General features: G+C 41.9%; 1 protein-coding gene across 1 annotated transcript in view; it reads left to right on the top strand.

Moving 5' to 3' along the window:
• ACTN2 (actinin alpha 2) overlaps window positions 1-25,655 on the top strand; it is a 50,876-nt gene that overhangs the window by 9,761 nt on the left and 15,460 nt on the right. The window contains exons 3-13 of the mRNA XM_079971201.1: window positions 145-264; window positions 1,389-1,475; window positions 3,941-4,028; window positions 5,821-5,899; window positions 8,488-8,569; window positions 10,786-10,871; window positions 13,793-13,885; window positions 15,593-15,823; window positions 16,086-16,233; window positions 18,496-18,646; window positions 24,858-24,966. Of these exons, the coding sequence (XP_079827327.1) occupies window positions 145-264; window positions 1,389-1,475; window positions 3,941-4,028; window positions 5,821-5,899; window positions 8,488-8,569; window positions 10,786-10,871; window positions 13,793-13,885; window positions 15,593-15,823; window positions 16,086-16,233; window positions 18,496-18,646; window positions 24,858-24,966 (1,274 nt within the window). The remainder of the gene's footprint in view (window positions 1-144; window positions 265-1,388; window positions 1,476-3,940; window positions 4,029-5,820; window positions 5,900-8,487; window positions 8,570-10,785; window positions 10,872-13,792; window positions 13,886-15,592; window positions 15,824-16,085; window positions 16,234-18,495; window positions 18,647-24,857; window positions 24,967-25,655) is intronic.

The following is a 25,655-nucleotide window of genomic DNA, read 5'->3' as shown; positions in this document are numbered from 1 at the left end:
ATAAGACAGACCTGTAATGCGGGTTGGTGTATGGTTTTAGATAGTTTACAGCGACAGCATGCTCCCTTCACCAGTCTAGTCGCTAGCCTGTGCCTGGAGCCACATGTCAATGTCAATAAATATATCTGATTTGCTTCCCTGCAGGAGAAAGACTTCCAAAGCCAGACAGAGGAAAGATGCGTTTCCATAAAATTGCAAATGTCAACAAAGCCCTGGATTTTATAGCTAGCAAAGGTGTCAAACTTGTCTCGATTGGTGCAGAAGGTATGTAGAAGATAGCAACAACAAGGCTTGGCTTTTAGCCATGATGTATTACAGTTCTGAGAGCTGGTTTGATTCAGTATATGGCAAAGGGCATTTTGGAACATTCATTTCTGTCTTCTCTCAAACTGTCACCACTCCATGTCAGACTGACTATTTTACACCTTATCAGCCAAGGTTGTGAATTTAATACGTTTCACCTAAAAGAAAACTCACAGCATAGCCTCTACACTAGTTATAATTTCCTCTCTGTGATCAATTGCATAAAACTAGATGTTGGAAAGAAAAAGGTAGGAAAACACAGAGTTTGGGTGATCATGTAACAACAAGGATTTTACCTGTGAGGCATTTTGTGAACTGGGCCATCAGCTCACGGTTCAGTTGTGCGCTTATTAATGTTTCATACATAGGCAAAGAGCTCTGGTTTAAACAACAGGCAGCTGCACAGAACACTCTGTGAATAAATTTGGGATTGGTTGTAGTATTTTTAAACAAGCCTGGAACCATGTTTAATTCAGGTCTTGGAGTTTGGTCATTTAGGGAACATGAATCAGTTCAACAATTTTAATAAAAATTGGGAAACAAACCTAAAGGGGAGATTGTCTGCTGTGGATGGGAAAGAGCAATGAAGGTGGAAATAAAGTTTTATATGGAACCGCCATATAAACTCAACTAGGAAATCAGGACCAATACTGTGTGTGTGCGCGCATGTGTGCATTTGTGTGTTCCAAATTTGTTTCTTTTATCAACAACATCTTTGGATGTTCAGTTCATATTCATGTTCAGTTCATTCAATACAGTTATGATTAGTTTCTATACCTTAGGTATAACTATTTGCAGAATTCTGTGAAAGTTGTGAGACAACAGCATTAATAAAAATGAATTATGGGCATTTCAATGAGTGAACAAAACTATGGAACCAACAGAAGCAATTCTCTGCTTCTGTGTCCTTTAATAACATGTTAGGTGAGACTGGTTTAAGACATCTTCAGAAGGAACAATTTGGAAGCAATCGCTGAGAAATAAACACATACTGTATGAATAAAATCACAAAACTTAAATCATAGCAGGCATGTACTCTTTGATCACAGCTTATTGCTTAAAATTTCAATTCTGTTTCACACCAGAAATTGTAGATGGCAATGTGAAAATGACCCTGGGCATGATCTGGACAATCATCCTTCGTTTTGCAATTCAAGATATTTCAGTAGAAGGTAAGACTATGCTCCGCGGTATTGCCCTATGGCAAGGGGAATCTCTCATCAGAAAGAGACAGAGGATTTTTTTTTTAAATGTGAACTTAAATGGCAACTGTTTATTGATGGGGAGGGTAAAGGAACTAACTACTCTGAAGCCTCAGATCTGTGTTCTCTTTATATTCAATATCACCACCCATTCAAAAACATTAAGAAGACTTGTGTGATACAACCCTCCTGGAACAGTTTCACTTCAGAATGAAGACAGGGGATTTCATGATGAAATACCTCCTCAATACATACATTTTCTCCATAAAGAAAGTTAGAACATCAAGGTTTAAAGCTAGAGCATCTACACTAAAACCCTTCTTCCTGGTATGCTACCATTTAATGGAACATTCTAGTCTTTACATGATGGAGGATTCAGTCATGCAGTCTCTACCTACACTCTGAAGTAGTACAGTCCAAGGAGAGATGTATCATGTGATTCTTCAGAAGATATATAGAACATCATATGGTGATTTGGTGTGACTGATTCTATTAATACCTTGATGTCATGCTAATATCCTACTACCCTGGGGAGATGCATTTCCTTGTAGGGAAACTTTTTGGGGCTATGTTCCAGTGAGGGGGTGTGTGTCAAAGATAACGTTTATTTTATTTATTTATTTTTCAAAAAATTACACCATTCAGTCGTATGAAGCACTTCTAAGTGGTTTACAAAAACCAACAACATTTAAAATATTGATAAAAAAAGTATTTAAAAATTCCAAATATGGTTATAATCAACAGTAGATTAAAAATAAATAAAACACAATATAACTTTTGTATGTTTGGCAGAACAGTGAATGTGGCTCATACCTTTCTACAGCTGACTACATTCCAGCTGTACAAAAAGTAGAGGTTTCTATACCTACATACATTTTTATGTTGTGAACTGCCCTGAGATTGATGAATGAAGGGCAGTATAAAAATAAATGAGATGATAGATAGATAGATAGATGATAGATAGATAGATAGATAGATAGATAGATAGATAGATAGATAGATGATAGATATTGATAGATAGATAGATAGATAGATAGATAGATAGATAGATAGATAGATAAAATCTCCATTCAGACAAACTAGAAGCATTAACAGTTCTAAGGCACCTCTGAAACATAAGAATTTGTTATGTAGCTCAGCCAGTCAGATAGTTTGACAATGCCTGGAATGGGCTTTCTATTTTCTAATATATGACCAGCCATCTTGTAAGCATAATGAGTCATAGGAAGCATCAGGTGCACATGAAATGGAATGTTCAGAAGGGACGCTGATAAAATCCTAAGAAACCTTTTGCATTTGGTTGAAATTTACATTCACTGAAACAGAAAAGCACTTGCTGATGGGCTGTTGAGCCTTGCCAGTATGTGTTTTGATCAAATTAAACAATTTAAAACTGTCAGTTGTTTGGAAAAAATAGGATAATTGTACTATGTAAGCATTAGGTGTTGAAATCAGAAAGTTATTTCTTAAACAATTTCTGTTGCAGACTCTATTATATTTTAAAGATTTATTTTTGCCTCTTAGCAACAAATGTTTTATATATATATATATATATAAAAGAACAACTTATAAAATATTTAAATGAAGAACTCGGGCAGCTGTAGATTCATTACCAACTATGCACCGTTTGCTTGAGCAAACAGATGTCCTTCATTATGCAGTACAATATGTAACAAATTAACTGTTTCCTCCACCTCATTTGTTGATTTAGAGAATAATTATTCTTGACAAATTTATTTTACCTTGATTGTACTGTAGCAATTAAACCATACAGTGGGAAAGAAATCTATCAAGCATTTCTGATTTATCCTCTCTGAATATGAATTATGCTTTTGCAGGTTTCCAAGAGAGAACATTGATCAGTAAATATTAGAAGGCACAAACCTAGAGGCTTGACGGTTTGGTGCTTAAAGTCACAGTTCCACTAAAATCTCATTCCCAAAGCAGCATAGAAGGGGGATGTCTGTGCATCCAGTATGTATTCAGCCTTAGAAACCTGTGTTGAGCTAATGAAGACAAATATAAATATTAGAAGAATAAATCATGGATACTTACATGATGAGGGAAGTCTCCCTGAATTTACGTGATCAGAATCTCTGATTCCCCCCAAGCATTACTTGTTCATAGAATTACACCACAATGTTTTGAAACAGAGATTCAGTTATATCAAACACAAAACAGTCAGGTGTTATTCTGTGTTCAAACAACTCATGCACGGGTGATCTAAGAGTGCAAGTCCATATCTGTGAATGTTCTGGCTCCACCCCACCCTGACCTTCCTGCATGGAATGGCAAGGTCAGAAGGGGACTTCTAAGCACAAGATTCCCAGTCTTGGAGAGGCTTCTAAACAGTTTCAACAAAACACACTTAAAAACCACCATAAAGTGATCTTGACATGAAGCTGCATTACCTCCCTCATACATCTCCTTTCCAGAGACATCTGCCAAAGAAGGACTACTGCTGTGGTGCCAGAGGAAAACAGCACCGTACAGAAATGTGAACATTCAGAACTTCCATCTGAGGTAACAGCCATTTTGTGCCATCCATTTCAACGATGGAATGGAGAACATCCCTTGGTCCTTGCAGTTTGACGAAAGGGCTGGTTCTTAACTTGCAGGGATGGCATGATTGTTATTCCTCTCCATACTTCCCACGTTACTCTGGCCATTAAGACAGCAAGATCATTGTTGGGAGGGGCCAACTATGTGTTCACTCACATGCCAGCACTCCATATTGTAATATAGGACGGAGCCAAAGGGAACTGGCAGCCGCACTTCTCTTACAATGTAAGAATCAACCCCAAGGCTCTCTGCATATTTCTTTCTTATCATGGCCCCAGTCTGTATGAAATAAATATACAGTATGTGGATTCTTGTAAATTAATTAGCATTGCCAGCATGAACTTAATGGCAATGCTTCCATAAACACTGGAACTAAGATTCACTTCAGAGGCTCATTACAGTTGCAGAGGTACCATAACATAAACAGGATAAAATGGGGGCATTTATGGAACGATTAATGAACATTTCTGCCCCCCCTCCAGTGCTTGCTGTGTAACAGTACAATCCTATGTATGTTTACCCAGAAGCAAGTCCCAGTGTGTTCAGTGGGGTTTTCTCCCTAGTAAATGTCCATAGGATAGGCAACTTAGATTTTTTTTGTTGTACTTTAATACAGTAGGTTATTTAATTAGGTTGAGTATGCAAGCTTTCAAACTTCATGGAACTCTTGATGAGATAGAATGGAAAGGCAGCAGAATTCTGGATATAGAGAGAGCAAATTAAGATTCAAGGGACTGAAAAATCTGCGTTGTTAGTAATAGACCATTAACAGAGCAGAAAACATATGCATTATGGATAACAAACTATTTACAAAGTGGATTTCAGGTGACTGAAAATATTTTCATTCTATCAAATATCCAGCATTTTTAGTTACGGTAGGTTTTTACAGACAGTTGTAATGAATAGATTTCAGTGTTGATTTTAAACACTGTATTGTGTTTCAAAAGCAATGAATGCTTGTATACACCATTCATTCCAATTGTTCAAGTTACCGGTACATACCAAGAAGAAGTGTCAGTATTCTGTTCTCTTATTGCTGGTTTAATCTTTTAGCATTGGTATAGTTTTCTGAGCCACTTTAAGAGTACCATATACATCTAAAGACAGACAAATTACAGGGTAAAAGCAACAGTCCATTCAGCCAAGTGTCTTATTACTACCAATTAGAGCTTCTTGCCAAAGTTAAACACATATCCATTCATCATTCGTAATGCATGCAATTTATCTAGGCTCCTTCCTGCACAGAAGTGGCCACTGTTTAGGAAACTGGTCTTCTATAATATAAGGTTGTACTAAGTCATATTTAGAGTAGACCCATTAAAATCAATGGAGTGTATCTAAGTTCTACTCTACCCATTGAAATGAATGGACCTAAGTTAGTCATATCTATTAATTACAATGGGTCTGCGCTGAGTATAACTTAGTCTGATACATCCCAAAGTCCCAAAGTAGATGTGAAATGTCATTCAAAATATTTGGGCGTTTTCACTATGTGCCAAAAGCAGAATAAACCCCATTTGATTACCAGATTCACAAATTCATGCTTTGATCTTCTCAATGTGCTTTTGAGCATTAAATGAGGTTTTGCAAAACAAAACACAGCAAGCACTGGAATTGTAGCAAATTTGACGATGACATAATTACTGGGTACATTGTGTAGCTTCTGCATGTTTTCAGACCTTGAGCTGCTAGGATCAGTTGTCATTATTTCATTAACATCTTTTCATTTTATTTTTGGTTGCTTGTTGTGAAGCTGGAAAGACGGCCTTGCCCTCTGTGCGCTTATCCATAGACATCGACCTGATCTTATTGACTACTCCAAGCTATCTAAGGTCATCCATCTGGGTGAAAGAGCATGGTGATTTGCAGTGATTTGGCTCACTTCCTGCATGCTAAGCATGTCTCCTTAATGGTAAACTGGGGTATGTTTAGTAATATGAAGTGGCTTTCCTTCCTGGCTCCTGCCCAACAAATATAGATGAGGCAGTACATGATCCTAAGTCAGGCTGTGTATACATCACCATTTACTCCAGCCCCAGAGTGCTCCCACTGCTGGTGTTGGAAGCCGAATACACATTATGTCAGCCACAATCCATATGCATCCTGTAGATTTTAAAGAAATACTGCTGTTTTATCGTTTTCCCTCAAACTAACTTTTGAAAATGCAAGTTGTAGTTAAGATGAGGTGTGTACAGTTCAGACAACCATTGTGCATGCACAGACGACAATTTCTTTGAATAGTTTTTTTGTGGGGAAGGGTTGCAGGCATGGGGAATAAAATTAGGTAATGTGCTTCAGGTGAAGACATCTCCTTTTCCCTCAGTTGTATACAGCAAGTGTGACTTGAAATGCAGGGCAGGATGAGGGAACCTTGCTGTGTTTCAAGCTGCTTATGTATATATAGTTTCATCACACCAGTGATTCCCAAATGTGTGGCATGATGGGAGCTGAAGTATGCCATGAAAATATACCACCATTTGGAGGCATCTGCCAATTTATACCGCTCTTTTCACAGGAAAGCCCAGTGCAAACTCTCTGCCCACCCTCTTAAAGTCCCACTGATTTCAGTGGGGCTTTTATCACAGCTGAAAATTTGCTGGACTGTGTGTGTGTGAAACATGTTTAAAGCTGCCTGAGAGCCCTTTGTAAGGAGCTGCAGTAATCAACAGGTCCGGCCCAGCCATTAGGCAGTACTGATGCCAGAGGTGGTAGTGCAGGCGTGGCAGTGAAAGGTATGGCAGTGTTGGTGGTGGTGGTGGCATCAGCGGCAGGGTGGGGCAGCACTTCCCATTTTGCCTCCAGAAGTGAAATAGGACATACCACCTCTGATGATCAATAACAACATATTTATTTATTTATTTATTTATTTATTTATTTATTTAATCTATATACCACCCTTTATCCGAAGATCTCAGGGTGGTTAACATATTAACCATGCATTGAACACTACAGATGCTTTCTTTCTGTTTTCCTCTTTTGTTTTTTGAATCTCTTGACAAACGTTTTGTTGTGACCTTTTTGAGTGTGTTGTGTGGTTTTACTTCCTGCATGCCTTTCCTGGCTTTTGTGTTGCACCAGGAATAATAGCCTTGCCATTAAAATTCTTCAACACCGGTTGGCATGGCTGGTTTTCCTTATGACACTTTAACTGTGTATCTCTGCAGGAGATCTGCAGCTTTGAATATTCTATCAAAAGCAGTGACTGTGATAGATATGTCAGAAACACAGGCCTGATTCACACATTACACTGAACCATAGTTTGAAACTGTGGATGAATTTGAACAAGCTTGTGCTTGTGCATGCTGCTCAGAAGTTCCTTTGCTCCTTCTGCACCATGAATGAAACAAGCTAGAGTCTGTGTTGTTGTGCCACCTGAACCAAGGCTTGTGGTTTGTTTTTGCCAAACAAATCTCAAGGAGTAACCAAAGTTTGTTCTTGGCTTACCTTATTTGTTTTAAACTATGGTCTAATGTGATGTGTGAATGGGTCATTATGACTTTAACAAGCAAAGCTCTGAGTAACAATCCAATTCAAAACCCAGTTAAACTGAATATTGTGCAATTCTATACATGTTTATTCAGAAGTAAATCACATTGACTTCAATGGTATGAATGAATGAATATGAATATATATGTATATGTATACACACACACACACGCACACTACCTTTTCATCAAAAGGGACCCTCAAAATGGTTTTGAACTGGTTTGGTTTGAAATCCACCAAACAGTAAACCATACGATCATTAAAGCAAAATGTGTGCATAGGATTACAGCCATAGGATTTAAGCTGATTTAATCCCACTGAATTCAGTGGCACTAAATCAAATTTGAATCATCTAGGAATTGGACTATAATCAATGTGGTCAGTTTATTTTATATTCTGTACCTCCTGTGGCGATTTCCGTTGCTGTTCCATGAGGTCTGATTTAAATATGGTATGGTCATCACATGATGATTTTCCTGTGCCATAGTAATAAGTTGAATATTTATGGTGAATATGCCTCCGTGTGATGGCTTCTGGCATTTGTCTGACCATAAATCTGCTCACGTGGTAAGTAAATCTCATGGTGCCTTTATTATGTCAAATGATAACTGCAAAATCATCATCAGTAATTTGAAATAGTTCCCTAGTAAGGCTAGAGTTTCAGTCCTGCGATGCACTTATTTTGGATTAAGTTCCATTGAACTATGTGTCATTTTCTTCTGAGTAAACCAAAAGTGGCAGGCTGTTGATATTTATGTAGGATTTGCTTTGAAACTACAGTTGGAAGTTTGTGGCAACTTTAAAAAACTTATTTGCTACCTTTCAGTAAAAACTCCCCAAACAATCTCAAATATTCTGTCCTTTGGTTCTGACTGTATAATGCTTCATAGATTTATTCATGATTAATTATAATTTGTGGTCTTCTTTCATGCAGGATGACCCACTGCGGAATATAAATCTTGCCATGGAAGTTGCCGAAAAGCATTTGGATATCCCAAAGATGTTGGACGCAGAAGGTGGGAGCTAACATCCTTTTAAGAAGCAGTGGACTGAGTAACCTTTCAACATCTTTTGTTCCATAAATGAATTCAAAAAGATAGTTTTTCACATAGTTGTCTATGAAACAGTACTTCAGTTGTCGGGTCCTATATATACTGGCATATGCAAAATATATTTTGATTTAACTAATATCCGCATCACAGGCTATGAGTGGTTTGCCTCAGCACATAGTTTGGGAAGTCCTGAACCAGGCATTTGCGTGGCCAGGTGGAGTCCCCTCAACCCCAGTTGACTCCTAAGTGGAATAATGACTCAAGACAATGTGCTATGGGATTAAAATTGGCCACAACTTTATTAAGTTTCAGATGTAGGGAGACCTTGGCTCAGGCTTTGGGTGTTTATCCTTCCCAGTCCCCAGCCGGGGATCTGGGGGACATTAGGGTTGTCCAGAATGTGTAGGGATTGGGCTGGCTCTGGAGAACATATGTTCAAGCAAAGAGCCCGCCACCCGTTTCACTGCCATCACAGAGGAGAGCAATGGCAACCGCTTGGCATATGGCCAATGCCTCCCCTCAAGACCCCTTTAACGGGGAACCCTGGGATCAGCGCCGCAAGGGGGTCATGGGTCACTGCTTCACGCCCCCCCTCATTTAGGGAAGATAGACTAAAGGATTCCACCCAAGGCCTGAAACCGCCAAAGTTGTGACGTTTTGCTACGGGAAAGGCAAAACCTGCCAATGCAGGAAAATCCCTTTCCAGCCCTTCAACAGCGACCATGACGTAGCAGCGCCCGTGTACCTGTGAAGAAGAGGTTAACCTGCAAAAGAAAGCTTAACTGAGGGAGGCCCGGGTGGGAGAAGCTCTGGAGCCAACTGACACTTCGCTGGTAAGATTCACCTTCTATTGTGTGGGCAGGGCGGTCCCTCCCCAGGCAGGATTGGGTGATTGGCTGAGGTAGGTGGAGACCTTCAGGTATCCAGCCTGGGGAGGGCGAAGCCAGCCCGTACTACTGGGAGCTGCACTGGGATCTGGGGGGCTGCGCGTGACCACGCAAAAGGTGCCCCCCATTTGATGTGGGGAGCCATCATTCTGAACTTTGTCCTTCAGTCTCCTCCGCTGTTGGCAACACAACAGCCTGACATGACTGACTACTGTATTGGATCCTGCTCTGAAGTCTCCTATTAGGCAGCTGGATCTAGGAGCCACCATTTTCATTTCCCACAATGCTCCCCCACTATAGGGAATTGTTCTGGGAAATCGTGAGAAATTTAAATAGCAGCTCCAAGTTGCTTGATTTAAATAGCAGCTTCAAGCTGCCAGATCCAATTCAATAGTTTTTATGATTTATGCTTCCTCTTATTACTGTGTGTTTGCTGGTGCTCAGAAGGTAAAATTCTGAGCTTAATTTTTGCTCTTTGCATTACATGATATTTTGTAGCTTTCCTCCCAGTCTGATCTTATATGACTATTTTGGGAACATTTTAGAGGATTGAATTTGCTTCTGGAGTGCATGCACCAGTAGTTTTCAATGCGTCCTCAAAAATGCAACAGCATGTTCTGTTTAGTTTCATAGTATATAGTATAGATCTCCTATATATAACAAAACTTACATTTTAATTGCTATTTGTAGTGTCAATACTGATAAACCTCCATGATGTGGTAATAAAACATAATAGCATTGACATTTGGATATGTATTCCAGGAAGATGATTTTTTAATAAAAGAAAAAGAACAGTCCAAGTGCTACGAAGAGAGCACTTCAAATCTCATTTTTAAAAATTACACAACACTGTGAAGATATTAAGCACAGCCTTTTTCAGGGAAGACCTTTGTCAGATGGAAAGTTACACGTATACATTTCGAGATGTGCTTCATTTGAACCTCATGCATGATGGTTCACTCATGCAAACATTACTCATTTAAGCCATCTTACTGTATAGGTAAATATAACTTGCCTTGAATCAGGGGTTGCTCCAATGAGCAGTGATTATGTTTCCTTGCAAACATTATTCATAAAAGCAGTGGAATTGTTCCAAGTCCCCTCTGTGCCCCGGGATCTCAGTTTGAGTTTCAATATTTTGCCTTTCCAGCCGGCATGTATTAACATAGCAGATGATTAATTTCAGCTTGTTGAAGCCTGGCAGACCAGCACCTGCCTTGCGTACAGAAAGCAAAGCAGGATGGCAGCAGTTTTCCACTCCTTGTGTTTGTTTTGTTTCTTCTTCCCTTGCAGATATTGTGAACACCCCCAAGCCTGATGAGAGAGCTATCATGACTTATGTTTCCTGCTTCTACCATGCTTTTGCTGGAGCAGAGCAGGTATTCATCATCTGTCCCCTTCGGACTGCAGTTCTGAATGTTGCTCTGTGTGTTTCAGGTTTCCATTGGGTTTATCATTTGCCCTGCAGTTTCTTTGTTCTTTAATTAACATGGACAAATATATGCTAAGTGAGCGTGCTCGGTCTGTGTGTTTTAATCAGAATCTGCTTTTGACCCTGTTGGCATTACAGGCACTGCACTGAGCATTCAATCCATTTTAGAAAGGCTTCATTTCCTCACCACAACACTTTATAATGAGAAGCAACATTATCTGACCTAAAATGATAGTTTTCAGGGAAGTGAACAAAATATTATTCCACCTGCTCTAATAGGGTCTTATGAAAGGGTCAGGCTCCATACAGATGTTTTGTATGGCAGTATTTTTCAAACTGTGGTCAAGCCTGCTTCATAAGAGCAGATGGAGCTCTGCCTCATCATCCTCCATTTCCTCTCTGACATCTCCCACCTGCCTGCCTTCTTTTTTACAACCAGTCCAGAGAATGACACTGACTGTCAGCTTCTTCCTTCTCAGCCTTACCTGTGTACAGTGCTTTTTTTCTTTTAAAGAAATGTTTAGGGGTACTGTCATTTTCCCACTCATGTTGAAATACTGCCCCTCAAAGAGGCCAAACTTAGATTCACAAAATGTTTAGGGGTCTGCGTACCCCCAGGAAAAAAGCACTGCCTGTGTACAACTCAGCAGGGATGAGGATGGAGACAAAAACTAGAATTCGTTGGCTCTGCCTATTATTGGCTCTAGCTGTATCTACTGCTGGCTTCCCTCTGTTCCACCCCACCAGGCCCAATGGACAACAGCCACTACTATGTTCCAGGAAACCTTGGGGTCCCTTTCGAAGCTTACCAGGGCTTATTAAATGACAAAAGCTGTGATGGCAAACAAGCTTCCCTGAAAGACTGTAAAATGTCCCCTTGCTGCAAAATGTCTCACAAATGTGTAGCAATAAGGGAGTGTTTGGTATGCTACAGGGTGTTCTTGGAAGCCCAGCAGGCTTGTGTCCAGCACCTTGTGTGAACCAACTGCAGGGGTGAATTTTACCTGTGTCAAAGACCCAGTTTGGCACCACCCCTACACACATTTGCGTACAACCACACACACACAGGCTGGGAGCCTCAGTGGCCTCCCTCTGGCGGCTTCACCTGGGGCAAAAAACCCTGGCTAGCTCCCCTGTAGCTATGGCAGTGACTGACATCCAGAATCCTCTGAAATGTGCAGCGGTTCCCTGGCATATGTACAGGAGTTAATTGGCAGGCAATTTAGACAGGAAATGAATTCCCTGAACATAAACATTTTGAAAAACTGATTAAGAGACCACTTGGGTTTAAAGGATACTGCACTATTGAAATCAGTATCCTGATTTCAGTATCCTAACCCCCCAACTGGGGTTGCCAAATTGATGCTATCCCAGTCTTAATATTCTTAAAAGCAAGTTGACACCTAGAAAGTAATTAGGTGAAGTTCTCACACCACTTTATACCAGGAAAAATCTCATATTTTGCCTGCAAACGTCTATTAAATTGCAGAGAAACGGGTTGATCCCCCCTCTTTAAATGGTAGGGACAAATGAAGGAATAAACTCAAATGTAGCTACTTAAATTATTGTTCTGTATGGTATTGAATGATGTGTCTATTTGTGAAAAGATGGAAGGTAACAACACTATAGCAATGAAATCTCTTTTGAAGGGTTGAATTGAAATGGTGGGCATTTAGGAAGAACTTTGCTCTTCATGAAATAAACCTCTATTTCAGTAATGGCATGGGGAACTGTGAAACAGAACAGTTGACCCTCACTGGTGAAGATAAGATGGTAAGAAATGTTAGCCTCAATGTATTTTGGCTTCGCGATGGCATCGCATTTTCCCATCTAATTGGTTATGTGGTATCAACATGATGTCTGACCAGATGAAAGGCATCCTGATTCAGCTTCTGGTATCATCAGGCAGCCAAATCAGATTGACATTTGATGACATCATATCATCAGGCTGCCTAAGTGATTCCTGACTAGGGTTTCCTCAGAAAGAAGCTGTTTTTTAAAAAAACAAAACAAGCCAGAACACTAAAGTTGCAGATTAGAACTGGGAGAGAGCAGCTTAAAACTGCACAAAAAAGTTTAAAAGTGGGCCATCATTCACACACACCCCGCCACTATGTCCCTTCTATTCTGAAATTTTCCTAGGTAAAAATTTGGCACTGTGCTATTGTTTTGGTTTTTTAAAAAAATATATTAGTCATTATTTTTTGCGTCCCCCTCCCTTACATTTCACCATTCTTCTGACAGTGCCCAGATGGTAGCATCATTACAGTTACCTTGAGTTAGCATCATCTTGTCAGACTATCACAGCATGCTGAGCCAACATATCATCTATATCGACTTTGACACAGATGAAAACCAAAATAGCCCTTACAGAAAATGAGTAATTAATCAAATATATTGCAGTGTCGTTGTGGGTAATGACTCCACAAGTTCCCCACAAGCCTTTTGCTAATGTTTAAGATAAATTAGTTAAAAAGCAAGTTAACGTAAAGGGGGGGGGTATGGAGAGTCCTAAGGCACCTTTAAGATTAATAAATTCACAGTGCAAGCCTATGTAAGAAGTGAGTCCCAATGAGTTAAATGATCTTATTCCAAGGAAAGTGTATATAAGCCGAAGGTTACAATAGTAAGCACAGCTACTAGAGGGTAAATTATCACAGGCATCTGGTTGCCCACTGGATGCTGATCCAGCAGAGCTTGCCTTATGTTAACTCTCACTGAAACTAGTATGACAATTCTGGCTGAAGCCCTTTCAGTGGGCATGTCCACTCTTTACTTTTCAGAAGCCGATATATGGTCATTCTTTAGTTTTTGTCAGTCTAAGAATGCAATGATATATCCACACTGTTTATGTTCTGTATTTTTCAGGCGGAAACAGCAGCTAATCGGATTTGTAAGGTACTTGCTGTGAACCAAGAAAATGAAAAGTTGATGGAAGAATATGAAAGGCTAGCAAGTGAGGTAAAGGAAACCGATACAATAGTGAAATAATTATTCTGATAATAAAGCATGGATGGCTTGAATAAGCAATTTAATAAGAACATTTACCCAAAGCTGTTATCTACTACTGAGGCTCTTTTTATTCAAACATAGTCATTAAATGAGGAGAGGAAAGCTCCATTTCATTTAACATGATCTGTATTTTAATTGAAAATATATTTGCTGCCTTTTTATCCAGTGTTGTAAAGTGCATGTTCTTGATGTTAAATGCAGTGGAGATTTCCTATGCTTGCAGCTTAATTTGGACTAGAAGTTCTTCCTTGATTGCCGCTTCCATATACACTTGCTACCGCATCATGAATGAGCTTTAGGATTTCAGTCACTCACACTGATGATCCCTAAATTATAATAATTTGCAGATGCAGACTATGAGGCTAGGTTTGGCTTTGGTTTCTAGGCCAAACAGAGAGGGAGTTCTTGCAGTCATAGGGAAGTGATATAGGCAAGACAGCCTTTATTTCTTGCCTGAGGTAGTGATGGGATCCCAAGCAATCCCACTCACATATGGAAAACCACCAAGCACAACTTCAGAGTTCTCGGGGAAGTGATAGCTCTTGGGCATCACTTCTGAGAGGCCACAGCTAGATCTGTGGAGGGGCTGAGAGGCAGGCCAAAATGAAGCAGTATTTAGCCTTCTCCTGCATGTCCTGTTCCCTGGCCGGCCAGCATCACACTGTTCGAGGATCAAGACCACTAGGAGATAATGGCCTGGTTTGTCTGCAGCTGTTCTGCCCCTCACTGCTGGATGAAGAACTCGAATTCTCAGTTTGGTTTCTGCTAGTTTTTAATACCCATAATTCAGAGCAGTACAAAGGCAAGCTGCAGCTTACATGGTACATCAGATTCATAGGAGGTATAGATTCGTAGCTAAGTATAAGCTTATTACCTGCTTCAGAGAAGGCTTCACATTGGCAGGAGATGGCGCTGGGTGGTTCCACAGCAGGAGGTGTCCCTAGGGGTGTCCTGTGTCACAGGAGCAGAATTCTGCTCTGCCAACCTGCTTGGTCTTTCGTTTGGATCCAGCTCTCCAGTCCCTAGACTACAGGTCTCTCTGGGATCCCAGTTCCACTCAGCCACATTTTGCTAGGAACTGCCTGAGTTCCTCCCATTCCTCCTCATGAGCCAGCTGGTCCCTCTGAGACACCTCAATAGGATTCATGACAGCATGATAAAAGATAGTTTAAAGCAGGCTTCCTCAACCTCAGCCCTCCAGATATTTCTGGCCTACAATTCCCATGATCCCTAGCTAGAAGGACCAGTGGTCAGGGATGATGGGAATTGTAATCTCAAAACATCTGGAGGGCCGAGGTTGAGGAAGCCTGGTTTAAAGTAATCTATGGATAAACACGCACAAGTGCTTTGCTCTTTTCTTGCTCCCAACTGTTCCATACATGGAGGAAACAAGCCAGAAATCAGATAGAGTCTGAAATAGGTGGAAGCCAAGATTAGCTCAACTGCAGCTAAAGGTAGCCCCAGCCCTGCTAACAATATTTCCTTCTGTTTCACGCATCAAGAAATCACCCTTCTTTGTCTGTTAGTTTCCAATAGCACTAATTTCAGAAGCTATGGGAGTACAGTATGTTTCTCTATAGAATGCAAAGAAGAAAAAAGCCACTTTTAATTATCTTTTTTATTGTTTGTTTGTAATTTTATGTATGTGCAAAACAGCTTTTAGAATGGATTCGTCGCACAACTCCTTGGCTGGAAAACAGGACCCCAGAGAATACTATGGCGGCTATGCAGAAGAAGTTAGAGGACTTCAGAGATTATCGCCGTAAACACAAGCCTCCCAAAGTCCAAGAAAAATGCCAGCTGGAGATCAATTTCAATACATTGCAGACAAAACTGAGGATCAGCAATAGGCCAGCTTTCATGCCATCAGAAGGGAAGATGGTTTCAGTAAGTAAAGGGGCCTGTGAATCTTCCTTGTTGGTTCTAGAATGGTTCATTAAGCCTGGAAACAGCATATGCATGGTGCTTTACAGAGTTAAGATAGCAAAAAAGATAGGTGATTGACCCAAGCATCTTGCAATCCAAATTTTTACACCGGGAATTATAGTAGAGTCAAGGGAGATGCTGATTATATGCACAGAAGACCCAGAAATCTTGAGAAGCACAACTTTAAACAATTAAAGGTGTTCTGTTTGCATTCCTCTCCTAGGACATTGCTAGCGCTTGGCAAAGACTTGAGCAGGCAGAGAAGGGCTACGAGGAATGGTTGCTGAATGAAATTCGAAGGCTTGAGCGACTTGAACATTTGGCTGCCAAATTTAGGCAAAAGGCTTCTTCGCATGAAACCTGGGCTTATGGTAAGCTTGAAGCCTGTTGTTAGCTACAATATCCACCCAATTTCACATCCTCTTGTTACGATGGCTGTATGGAATTTCTGGTTTTGAAAGCTTGATGCTTCTGAATACCATTTCCTAGAGAAGGGAGGGGGGCGGCTGCCTTCAGGCTCTGGTTGGTGGGTTTTGTAGAAGCAGCTGCTTGCCCACTGTGGGGAAAAGGATGCTGGACTAGATGAATTGCTGGTCTAAAGTAGGCTGCCTGCTGAGAGCCAGTGCGGTGTAGTGGTTAAGAGCGGTAGTCTCGTAATCTGGTGAACTGTGTTTGCGTCTCCGCTCCTCCACATGCAGCTGCTGGGTGTCCTTGGGCTAGTCTCACTTCTTTGAAGTCTCTCAGCCCCACTCACCTCACAGAGTGTTTGTTGTGGGGGAGGAAGAGAAAGGAGAATGCTAGCCGCTTTGAGACTCCTTAGGGTAATGATAAAGCGGGATATCAAATCCCAACTCCTCCTCCTCCTCCTCCTCCTCCTCCTCCTCCTCCTCCTCCTCCTCCTCTTCTTCTTCTTCTTCTTCTCATTTGTTTGTTTCTTCATTGCATTTACCGTATATACCACCTTTTTCTCCAAGGAGCTCAAGGTGGCCTACATGGTTTTCTCCCTTCTCTCTCAATAAAGCCACACAACAACCCAGTGAGGTAGGTTATGCTGAGGTAGTAACTGGCCCAAGGACACCCAGTGAGTTTTATGGCCAAGTGGAGATTAGAACCCTGGTCTTGCAGGTCCTAGTCCAACACTCTAACCACTACACCACACTGGCCTCTCTTTATGTTCTTATATAGCCCTGCTGGGAAGGAATAAGTTTTACAACGTTTTAAAACTTTTTTGGTAGGAGGGGTCAAAAACATGGCTAAATGGGCCAGAGAGATTTATATGGCCTCCATAGGCATTGAAAGAAACCTTTCAATTAAATATAATTTGTAAGCGCAACAAGAAGAAATCCCAGTTTTTAAAAAATGTTATTATGCTATTATTCTCATTTTTATCCTGTGTGGAATACCTGCAACCTGGGGAGTTAAGAAACACCCAGAATTGGACAGCTCTCCTCCTGGTTTTGCCTGATTTCCTCCTCACTCAACAGGTTCCTGGTGTCCCATCACACATTGTTCAGCTAACCCTTTGGAGAGGCCTTTCCGTATGATGTGTGGGAGAGGACAGGAAAATTTCATACTGTGAATGTTCTTATCCTTGAATTGTGTGCCTTAAAATTCAGGCATTTTTACCTGTTCCCGCCTTTCCCTAGACAGGCAGTGACATTATCCAAAGCCCCCAGTTTTTCCATATACTGCATGTTCAAAGCAGTCCTAGAGAGCAAGAGCTATTTTACAAGACTGCAGAAAGTACCCTCTTTTGCAAGTTGATACAGTGGTACCTTGGGTTACATACGCTTCAGGTTACAGACACCGCTAACCCAGAAATAGTACCTTGGGTTAAGAACTTTGCTTCAGGATGAGAACAGAAATCGTGCTCTGGCAGCACGGTGGCAGTAGGAGGCCCCATTAGCTAAAGTGGTGCTTCAGGTTAAGAACAGTTTCAGGTTAAAAACGGACCTCCAGAATGAATTAAGTATGTAACCAGAGATACCACTGTACTACCAAACTAAGGATGGAATATGTTAAAAGGTGCTAGTGAGGCAACATTTCCATGTTTGTCTGGCCTGTGAAAACTTTGACCTGTCAAGGTGGTGGGGGGGGGTGCAGCCTGCTAGGCATATATTTGGTTTGATACTCCTCCTGATTTTTGTAGAAGGCAGAGAAACAGAAGGTTTTTAAGCACCTATTCAAACATGACTGATGAGATGTGTTCAGTTGGATCATTCACAAGGCATATAGGGATGGAGAAATCTATCAGTTTGGGTTTCTCTTAAGTTTCTCATTTCTCCTTCTCTTAGGTTTTCCACATTTCTGCATCAGCCTATGATTTATTTATTTTTTAACGAAAAGGCCCTCATGAAGATTTATGTACAATTTCCCCTAAATTACACATTTTTACAAACTGACCTTCCCTATATAATGTATTTTTAATGCTCTTTTCACCAATATATGCATTTTTATGCAAGCTTCCCCCTAATGTATACATTCTTTACACTTTATTTGGTTGGAAAACTGCATTGCAAAGTTCAAAGAAGAGCAGATTTCAAAGGTCTGCTTCTCTGTGTACTTGAGCCATTAGCAATCAGCTTTCCTAATGAGAAACATAAATGGTTTTGGATTTTCTTTCCTCCTGCCAGGCAAAGAGCAGATTCTGCAGCAAAAGGATTATGAAGCTGCGACTCTGACAGAGATCCGTGCTTTGTTGAGGAAACATGAGGCTTTTGAGAGTGACTTGGCTGCTCACCAGGACAGAGTGGAACAGATCGCTGCCATAGCCCAAGAGCTGAAGTATGTTCCATTTAGAGGCACGCAGCTGCTGACATTTACCCGATAAACTCTTTCCAATAAATTCGATAGTGTCATAGGTACAATGTAAGAATTCCACAGATAGCTTTGTAAGTGTTATTATCTTGGCCTCCTCGTTGAAAACCTTTCTTATTTCTTCCCAAACTAAAAATAAAAGAGCCTTTGCAGGGCAAAGGCTAATAACAAACCTTCTTTTCTGTCCTCTTCCTCATCAGTAACTCTGACATGTGAGATGTCATTTCTGATTTTACATGTTTTGCTTGAGGGATGCCAAAGGGAGAAAGAGCCATACAGAAGTTTGAAAGAGGTTTGTTGCTTTATGTGCGTGTAGCAATGTTAAATATAGATATACAAATTTAAAAAGAATGTCTTGTTTGCAAAGAGATCCCTTGCTTTCAAATAGGTTTATCGACATAATCAATGCCCTTTTTATACCATGGCCCTGGCACTCCCAAATTTCTCTGTCCTATAACATAGTCAAGCTTGCACAAATATAAAATGCCACTTGTGATGTGATATAGGGAGTTGTAGATTAATAAGGTCACCAGAAAAGCACAGAGAAGTATTCAACTTAATTTTATTCAGAGTAAACCTATTTAAAATAATGACCATGACTATAGGAGGTCCATTAATTTAAAGTGGTCTATTGTGAGCAGATCTAAGTTGAATACCACCTAGAGTGTCAATCTGCAAACCTATGTACATGAATAATGGAGTTCTCTGATTAGGACATGTAATTTTTTTGGTCTTGTTGATCATTAATACAGGTTGTGCATATTAATTTTTATTTTTGTGTTCATTTGCTCTTTTTCATCGCTTGTTACACTTGTGTCATTCCCCATTGATTTCAACAAGAAACATTTTTAACACATTCTGATTTCAAAGTACAGTGGGACTTAAAAAGGTTGAAGTCACTTTTTTATTTTAAAAATGTCTGCATCAACTATTTCTCCAAGGAAACTGAAGATGGTTGACTTGCAGGTGGTAATAAACACAAAGTAAAGCGACCACAATCCCTAAAACATCCCAATGCATATTTAAATTTATAAATTAACAGTATCCAATCTGCTTTAACCAGTTCCAGCAGCACAATAAGTAATATAGAACCGATGCAGAAAAAATGGCATAGTTAGCCAAAGGCCTTTCATCAACTGCCTGAAGCAGTCTAGTGATAGGGCTGGTGAACTTCATGGCACAAGGCCCGATCCACAGCTGACATCAGCTTCACGTCCCGAGGTCAGAGGATTTGGGGCAGGGCCCAAGATTATAAGATGGTGTGGGGAGAAAAATATAGGAAAAGACAGATCCTAACATAGCCAGGTCCTAAAGCAGTAAGGGCTTTAAAGCTTAAGACCAACACCTTGAATTGAGCCTGGAAACTAATTGGCAGCCAGTGCAAATCAAGTAGAACCATCACGATGAATTCAAAACATCAAGCTCCTAGCTCCAGCATTTTGCACTAATTGAAGATTCTGAATGCTTTTCAAGGGAAATGGACCCATTACAGTTGTTTTGAATTGTGCCATAGTTCCTGTTACCATCCAATCGTTTATTCATTTCATCTGCATATAGACAAACAGACAAATAGTACTTGGGAAGAATAGCACAATTCATCAGAGTTAATCATTGCTGCTGATTTCAGTGGGTCTTAATTTCAAGTAAGTGAATAGGATATTGCAACCTGAATTAGCTCTTCTTTCCACATGTGATGGTAAGTTGAACAGTGCTAAATATCAGTGGCAAATCAGTCATTGCTTCAAGAATTTAGTTCACTTAAACTAGCCTTTTTATCATTTCTCAAAACAGTTTTCACAGAATAGCAGATTAGAGATATAAAAAATAAGTCTTCCTCTCTGGAAATGGTTCTTAGAAAGATGGGTTGTCTAAGAAACTTGGGACATGATGTTGATTATAGCTTTTCAATTAGCTCTGCTGGTTACTGAATCAGGCCTTCAGAGAGATAATTATTCCCTTTCTGCTTTCTGGGTCGGCATGGCTCCATATTTTCTGGTCTCCATCTCTTGGCAGTGCAGGGTTGCTATTTTTGGAGAACAATTGGAGTGTGTGACCTTGAGCTACACTGGTTACAGTTCAGTGTCAGCTCGACCATTTTCTCTTAGCAGCTGAGAGCTGCTAAGAGCATAAAGGTTAAAGTTCTTAAAGGCTTGTTGACCGATGGGTGTCTAGCTACATCCTGCATGCATGTGTATGTGAGCAAGACTGCTTCAACTCACAACCGCTATTGACTGCCAGAGTGCATAGTCCCAGAAATAGTAGACAGTGTGTGAGTGACAAGACTTCAGATGCAAAGCCATTCAAAATCGTGAAGGGATGAAGTAGTGGATTCCCCATTTATAACCTAAACCAATTGAATACTAATACATTGAATAAGGTAAAGGTAAAGGTAAAGGTACCCCTGCCCATACGGGCCAGTCTTGACAGACTCTGGGGTTGTGCGCCCATCTCACTTAAGAGGCCAGGGGCCAGCGCTGTCCGGAGACACTTCCGGGTCACGTGGCCAGCGTGACATCGCTGCTCTGGCGAGCCAGAGTCGCACACGGAAACGCCGTTAATACATTGAATACTAATAACCAATTGACTCATACTCCTAAGCACTGCTTATTTGTTGTAAGGGTTTGCATATGCTCCCTTTGGAATTTATCTCATATAGTACTTGCTTACACATTTATCATATTCTGAATACTGCTAGGACATCTCTTTCCACTCACATAGAAATAAAATTATACTGGTCCAATGTTCTCATAGGGACGCAGGTGGCGCTGTGGGTTAAAGCCTCAGCGCCTAGGGCTTGCCGATCGAAAGGTCGGCGGTTCGAATCCCTGCGGCGGGGTGCGCTCCCGCTGCTCGGTCCCAGCGCCTGCCAACCTAGCAGTTCGAAAGCACCTCCGGGTGCAAGTAGATAAATAGGGACCGCTTACCAGCGGGAAGGTAAACGGCGTTTCCGTGTGCGGCTCTGGCTCGCCAGAGCAGCGATGTCACGCTGGCCACGTGACCTGGAAGTGTCTCCGGACAGCGCTGGCCCCTGGCCTCTTAAGTGAGATGGGCGCACAACCCCAGAGTCTGTCAAGACTGGCCCGTACGGGCAGGGGTACCTTTACCTTTACCTTTAATGTTCTCATATAGAGAAGGTAAGTGTTTGCTTTGACCTCTACCAGTAGTGTCTTCCATTAGTGTGTGTAACACAGATGAAATAGTGGCTTCTTTCATTTGATTAAAGCTACTGGGAATCAGTGACCTATTTTATCAAGCTCTGTCCCTTTAAGAGGCCAATCATGGCAAGGCACAGTGGGTTGTATCCAATGCTATCTGTGTGTGAGCAGAATAGACTTCTGCTCATGCAATTGACTTTACACACCCCCCCTTCTGCAGCCCTCTGTGCACCCTCAAAATATGGCTGAGGAACCTCCCAGAGAAGGTTTTTGGGGTTCTGACAGAGGTAGGAGAGGAAGGTGAAGTTCCATTGCACAAGCAGAAGTCCAGCCAGTTCTTGTTTTTATTGTTTACTCATATGAAACTCTTTGCCCTGACTTAAAGCTCACTGTAATATAGTGTAAGAATTCCCCCTTTCAGGTGTAGGAAATCAAACACCCCTTTCCTTGTCTGGATTTTAAAGGGTGTTCTCCTGTTAGATTAAATTTCAAATTGGTATGGATGTACTCACACCATAACAATGTCTGTGTTAGATAATGGCATGCAGAGAGCATGCTGGTAGCAGCCAAAAGCTAAATGCAGCATATGATGAGCCAGTCATAAAAGTCAAATAGCTTGAGGACAAAGTGCATGTATTGGCTCTCACTAGAATCACTCAGCTAATCTGGCAGAAAACTGGTCTAGATAAAGTCTTGTCTCAAACTTCAGAAATCAGGGGTAGGATCCATGAAACTCGTTCCATGAGCTCCAGGGGCTTTAGACTCTCCGCCCACTTTCTCAAACGACAGACCTCCAAGGCAAACAGGTTTCAAAAGCACTATTATAAAAGCTAGCCGGGAAGGACTGGGCGATGGGCTTCGTGGGGTGGTGAATGCTTCCCTCCGTGAGGGAGCCTTCCCAGACCCGCTGAAAGAGGCGGTTATCAAACCACTTCTTAAAAAACCATCTTTAGATGCGGCCACGATGGCCAGCTATCGCCCAGTCTCAAATCTTCCATTCTTGGGCAAGGTGATTGAGCGAGTGGTTGCTGAACAACTCCAGGCACGCCTGGAAGAAGCGGACCATTTGGATCCCTTCCAGTCGGGATTCAGGCCTCATCATGGGACTGAAACTGCCTTGGTCGCACTGGTTGATGATCTCTGGCGGGCTAGGGACAAAGGTGAGAGCTGTTTCCTAGTTCTGCTGGATCTCTCAGCGGCGTTTGATACCATCGACCATAACATCCTTCTGGGCCGTCTTGAGGGGCTGGGAGCTGGGGGCACTGTCCTACAGTGGTTCCGCTCCTTCCTCCTGGGCCGTGTTCAGAAAGTGGTGGTGGGGGATGAGTGTTCAGACCCCTGGGCTCTCACTTGTGGGGTGCCTCAGGGTTCTGTCCTCTCCCCCATGCTTTTCAACATTTACATGCAGCCGCTGGGAGAGATCATCAGGGGGTTTGGGCTGGGTGTTCATCAGTATGCGGATGATACCCAGCTCTACCTCTCTTTCAAATCAGAACCAGTGAAGGCGGTGAAGGTCCTGTGTGAGTGTCTGGAGGCGGTTGGAGGATGGATGGCGGCTAACAGATTGAGATTGAATCCTGACAAGACAGAAGTACTGTTTCTGGGGGACAGGAGGCGGGCAGGTGTGGAGGACTCCCTGGTCCTGAATGGGGTAACTGTGCCCCTGAAGGACCAGGTGCGCAGCCTGGGAGTCATTTTGGACTCACAGCTGTCCATGGAGGCACAGGTTAAATCCGTGTCCAGGGCAGCTGTGTACCAGCTCCATCTGGTACGCAGGCTAAGACCCTATCTGCCTGTGGACTGCCTCGCCAGAGTGGTGCATGCTCTGGTTATCTCCCGCTTGGATTACTGCAATGCACTCTACGTGGGGCTACCTTTGAAGGTGACCCGGAAACTACAACTAATCCAGAACGCAGCAGCCAGACTGGTGACAGGGAGCGGCCACCGAGACCATATAACACCGGTCTTGAAAGACCTACATTGGCTCCCAGTACGTTTCCGAGCACAATTCAAAGTGTTGGTGCTGACCTTTAAAGCCCTAAACGGCCTCGGTCCAGTATACCTGAAGGAGCGTCTCCACCCCCATCGTTCTACCCGGACACTGAGGTCCAGCACCAAGGGCCTTCTGGCGGTTCCCTCACTGCGAGAAGCCAAGTTACAGGGAACCAGGCAGAGGGCCTTTTCGGTAGTGGCGCCCTCCTTGTGGAATGCCCTCCCACCAGATGTCAAAGAGAACAACAACTACCAGACTTTTAGAAGACATCTGAAGGCAGCCCTGTTCAGGGATGCTTTTAATGTTTGATGTATCATAGTATTTTAATATTCTTTTGGAAGCCGCCCAGAGTGGCTGGGGAGGCCCAGCCAGATGGGCGGGGTATAAATAATAAATTATTATTATTATTATTATTATTCTAGACGGGAGATGATGGTGGAACTGGTGCTGCTCATGCTCACAAGTTTTTTGCAACGTCCGCTGGACATTAATGTCATCAACACAGTGTCAGCCCATGCCAGGTCCCCCCCCCCCCCCCGCCATTTGATCCAGTTTTCCCTGCTGTGAAAAACCAGAAAAGTGAATGTAACATGTTATACATCTGCAGCCACTGCTTCTGTGGAAGCTTGCTGCGGGTGGTATGTCATGGCACCATGGGATTCTTTGGAGGAAAGTGCAGGGTATCAATCTAATCATTAGTACAGTGGTTCCATGGTTTGCAACCGTTTTGGATTACAACCATTTTGGATTACATCCACGTCCAACCCTGAAGTGTGTGTCCCTTTTTTGGATTACAACCATCTTTTTTTAGGAGGCCCCATTGGCAAAAGCGCACCTTGGGTTACAACCTGTTTTGGTTTACAACCAGACCTCCAGAATGGATTATGGTTGTAAACCAAGGTATCACTGTAGTAGTACTGTAGTAGTAAGAATAAGAAGAAGAATGTGTTGTGATGTCTTGGTGTGTGGTCACCACCACCACATTCCCTACTTTTGTTGGTTCTTAATGACGGCGGTCCTTTTCTTTTAGTGAACTGGACTACCATGATGCTGCAAGTGTCAATGATCGGTGCCAGAAGATCTGTGATCAGTGGGACAGGCTGGGAACACTCACTCAGAAGAGGAGAGAAGCATTGGAGGTAAACCTGACATCAAGGAGCAGCTCGGATTTCTCAGGCTGGCTGAGGGTTTTTAACAGATTGTGGTAGACTACTGAGTGATGTGGAATGAACATTTTCTATGGTGATGCATTACCCTTAACTTCGTCTTCTTCTTTGGTTATGTATGGGGGGGGGGGGAGGAAAGGCTGACTTGCTTATAAAAGACTTGTCCCTGCATTACTGTCAAAAGAAATTACGCAAGTGGATGTTAGAGTTGAGGGGATGCTTCTAGCACCACCCTTTGGAAAGCTGGTGCATGGCATGGTGCGAATTTCTTTTTACAATTCACGACTGAGTTAGTTTAACTAATCTGTAGCCTTTCCCCCACCATTTCTGGATCACAAAGCTGCTAATGATCATTTTCAGAGTACAATGAAAACATAGAATCAACACATCTAAAAAATCAACTGCATATTAGTACAGGAATGCAGGCAGCTGTCACCACTCAGTTGATCGAGCCCGAGAACATTAACATCAGGATTGTAGGTTCGAGCCCCATGTTGGGCAAAAGATCCCCATATTGCAGGGGGTTGGAGTAGATGACCCGCATGGTACCTTCCAACACTAAAATTCAGTGATTCAGTATATCGAGTCAGACAATTGGTGCATCTTGCTCTGTATTCTCTGCGATGACTCACAGTGGTTCTCTGGGTTTTCAGAATTGGGCC

This window comes from Podarcis cretensis, assembly GCF_951804945.1.
Source record: "Podarcis cretensis genome assembly, chromosome: 3".
Classification (NCBI taxonomy): Eukaryota; Metazoa; Chordata; class Lepidosauria; order Squamata; family Lacertidae; genus Podarcis; species Podarcis cretensis.
This window is presented reverse-complemented; position numbering and strand designations above follow the sequence as displayed.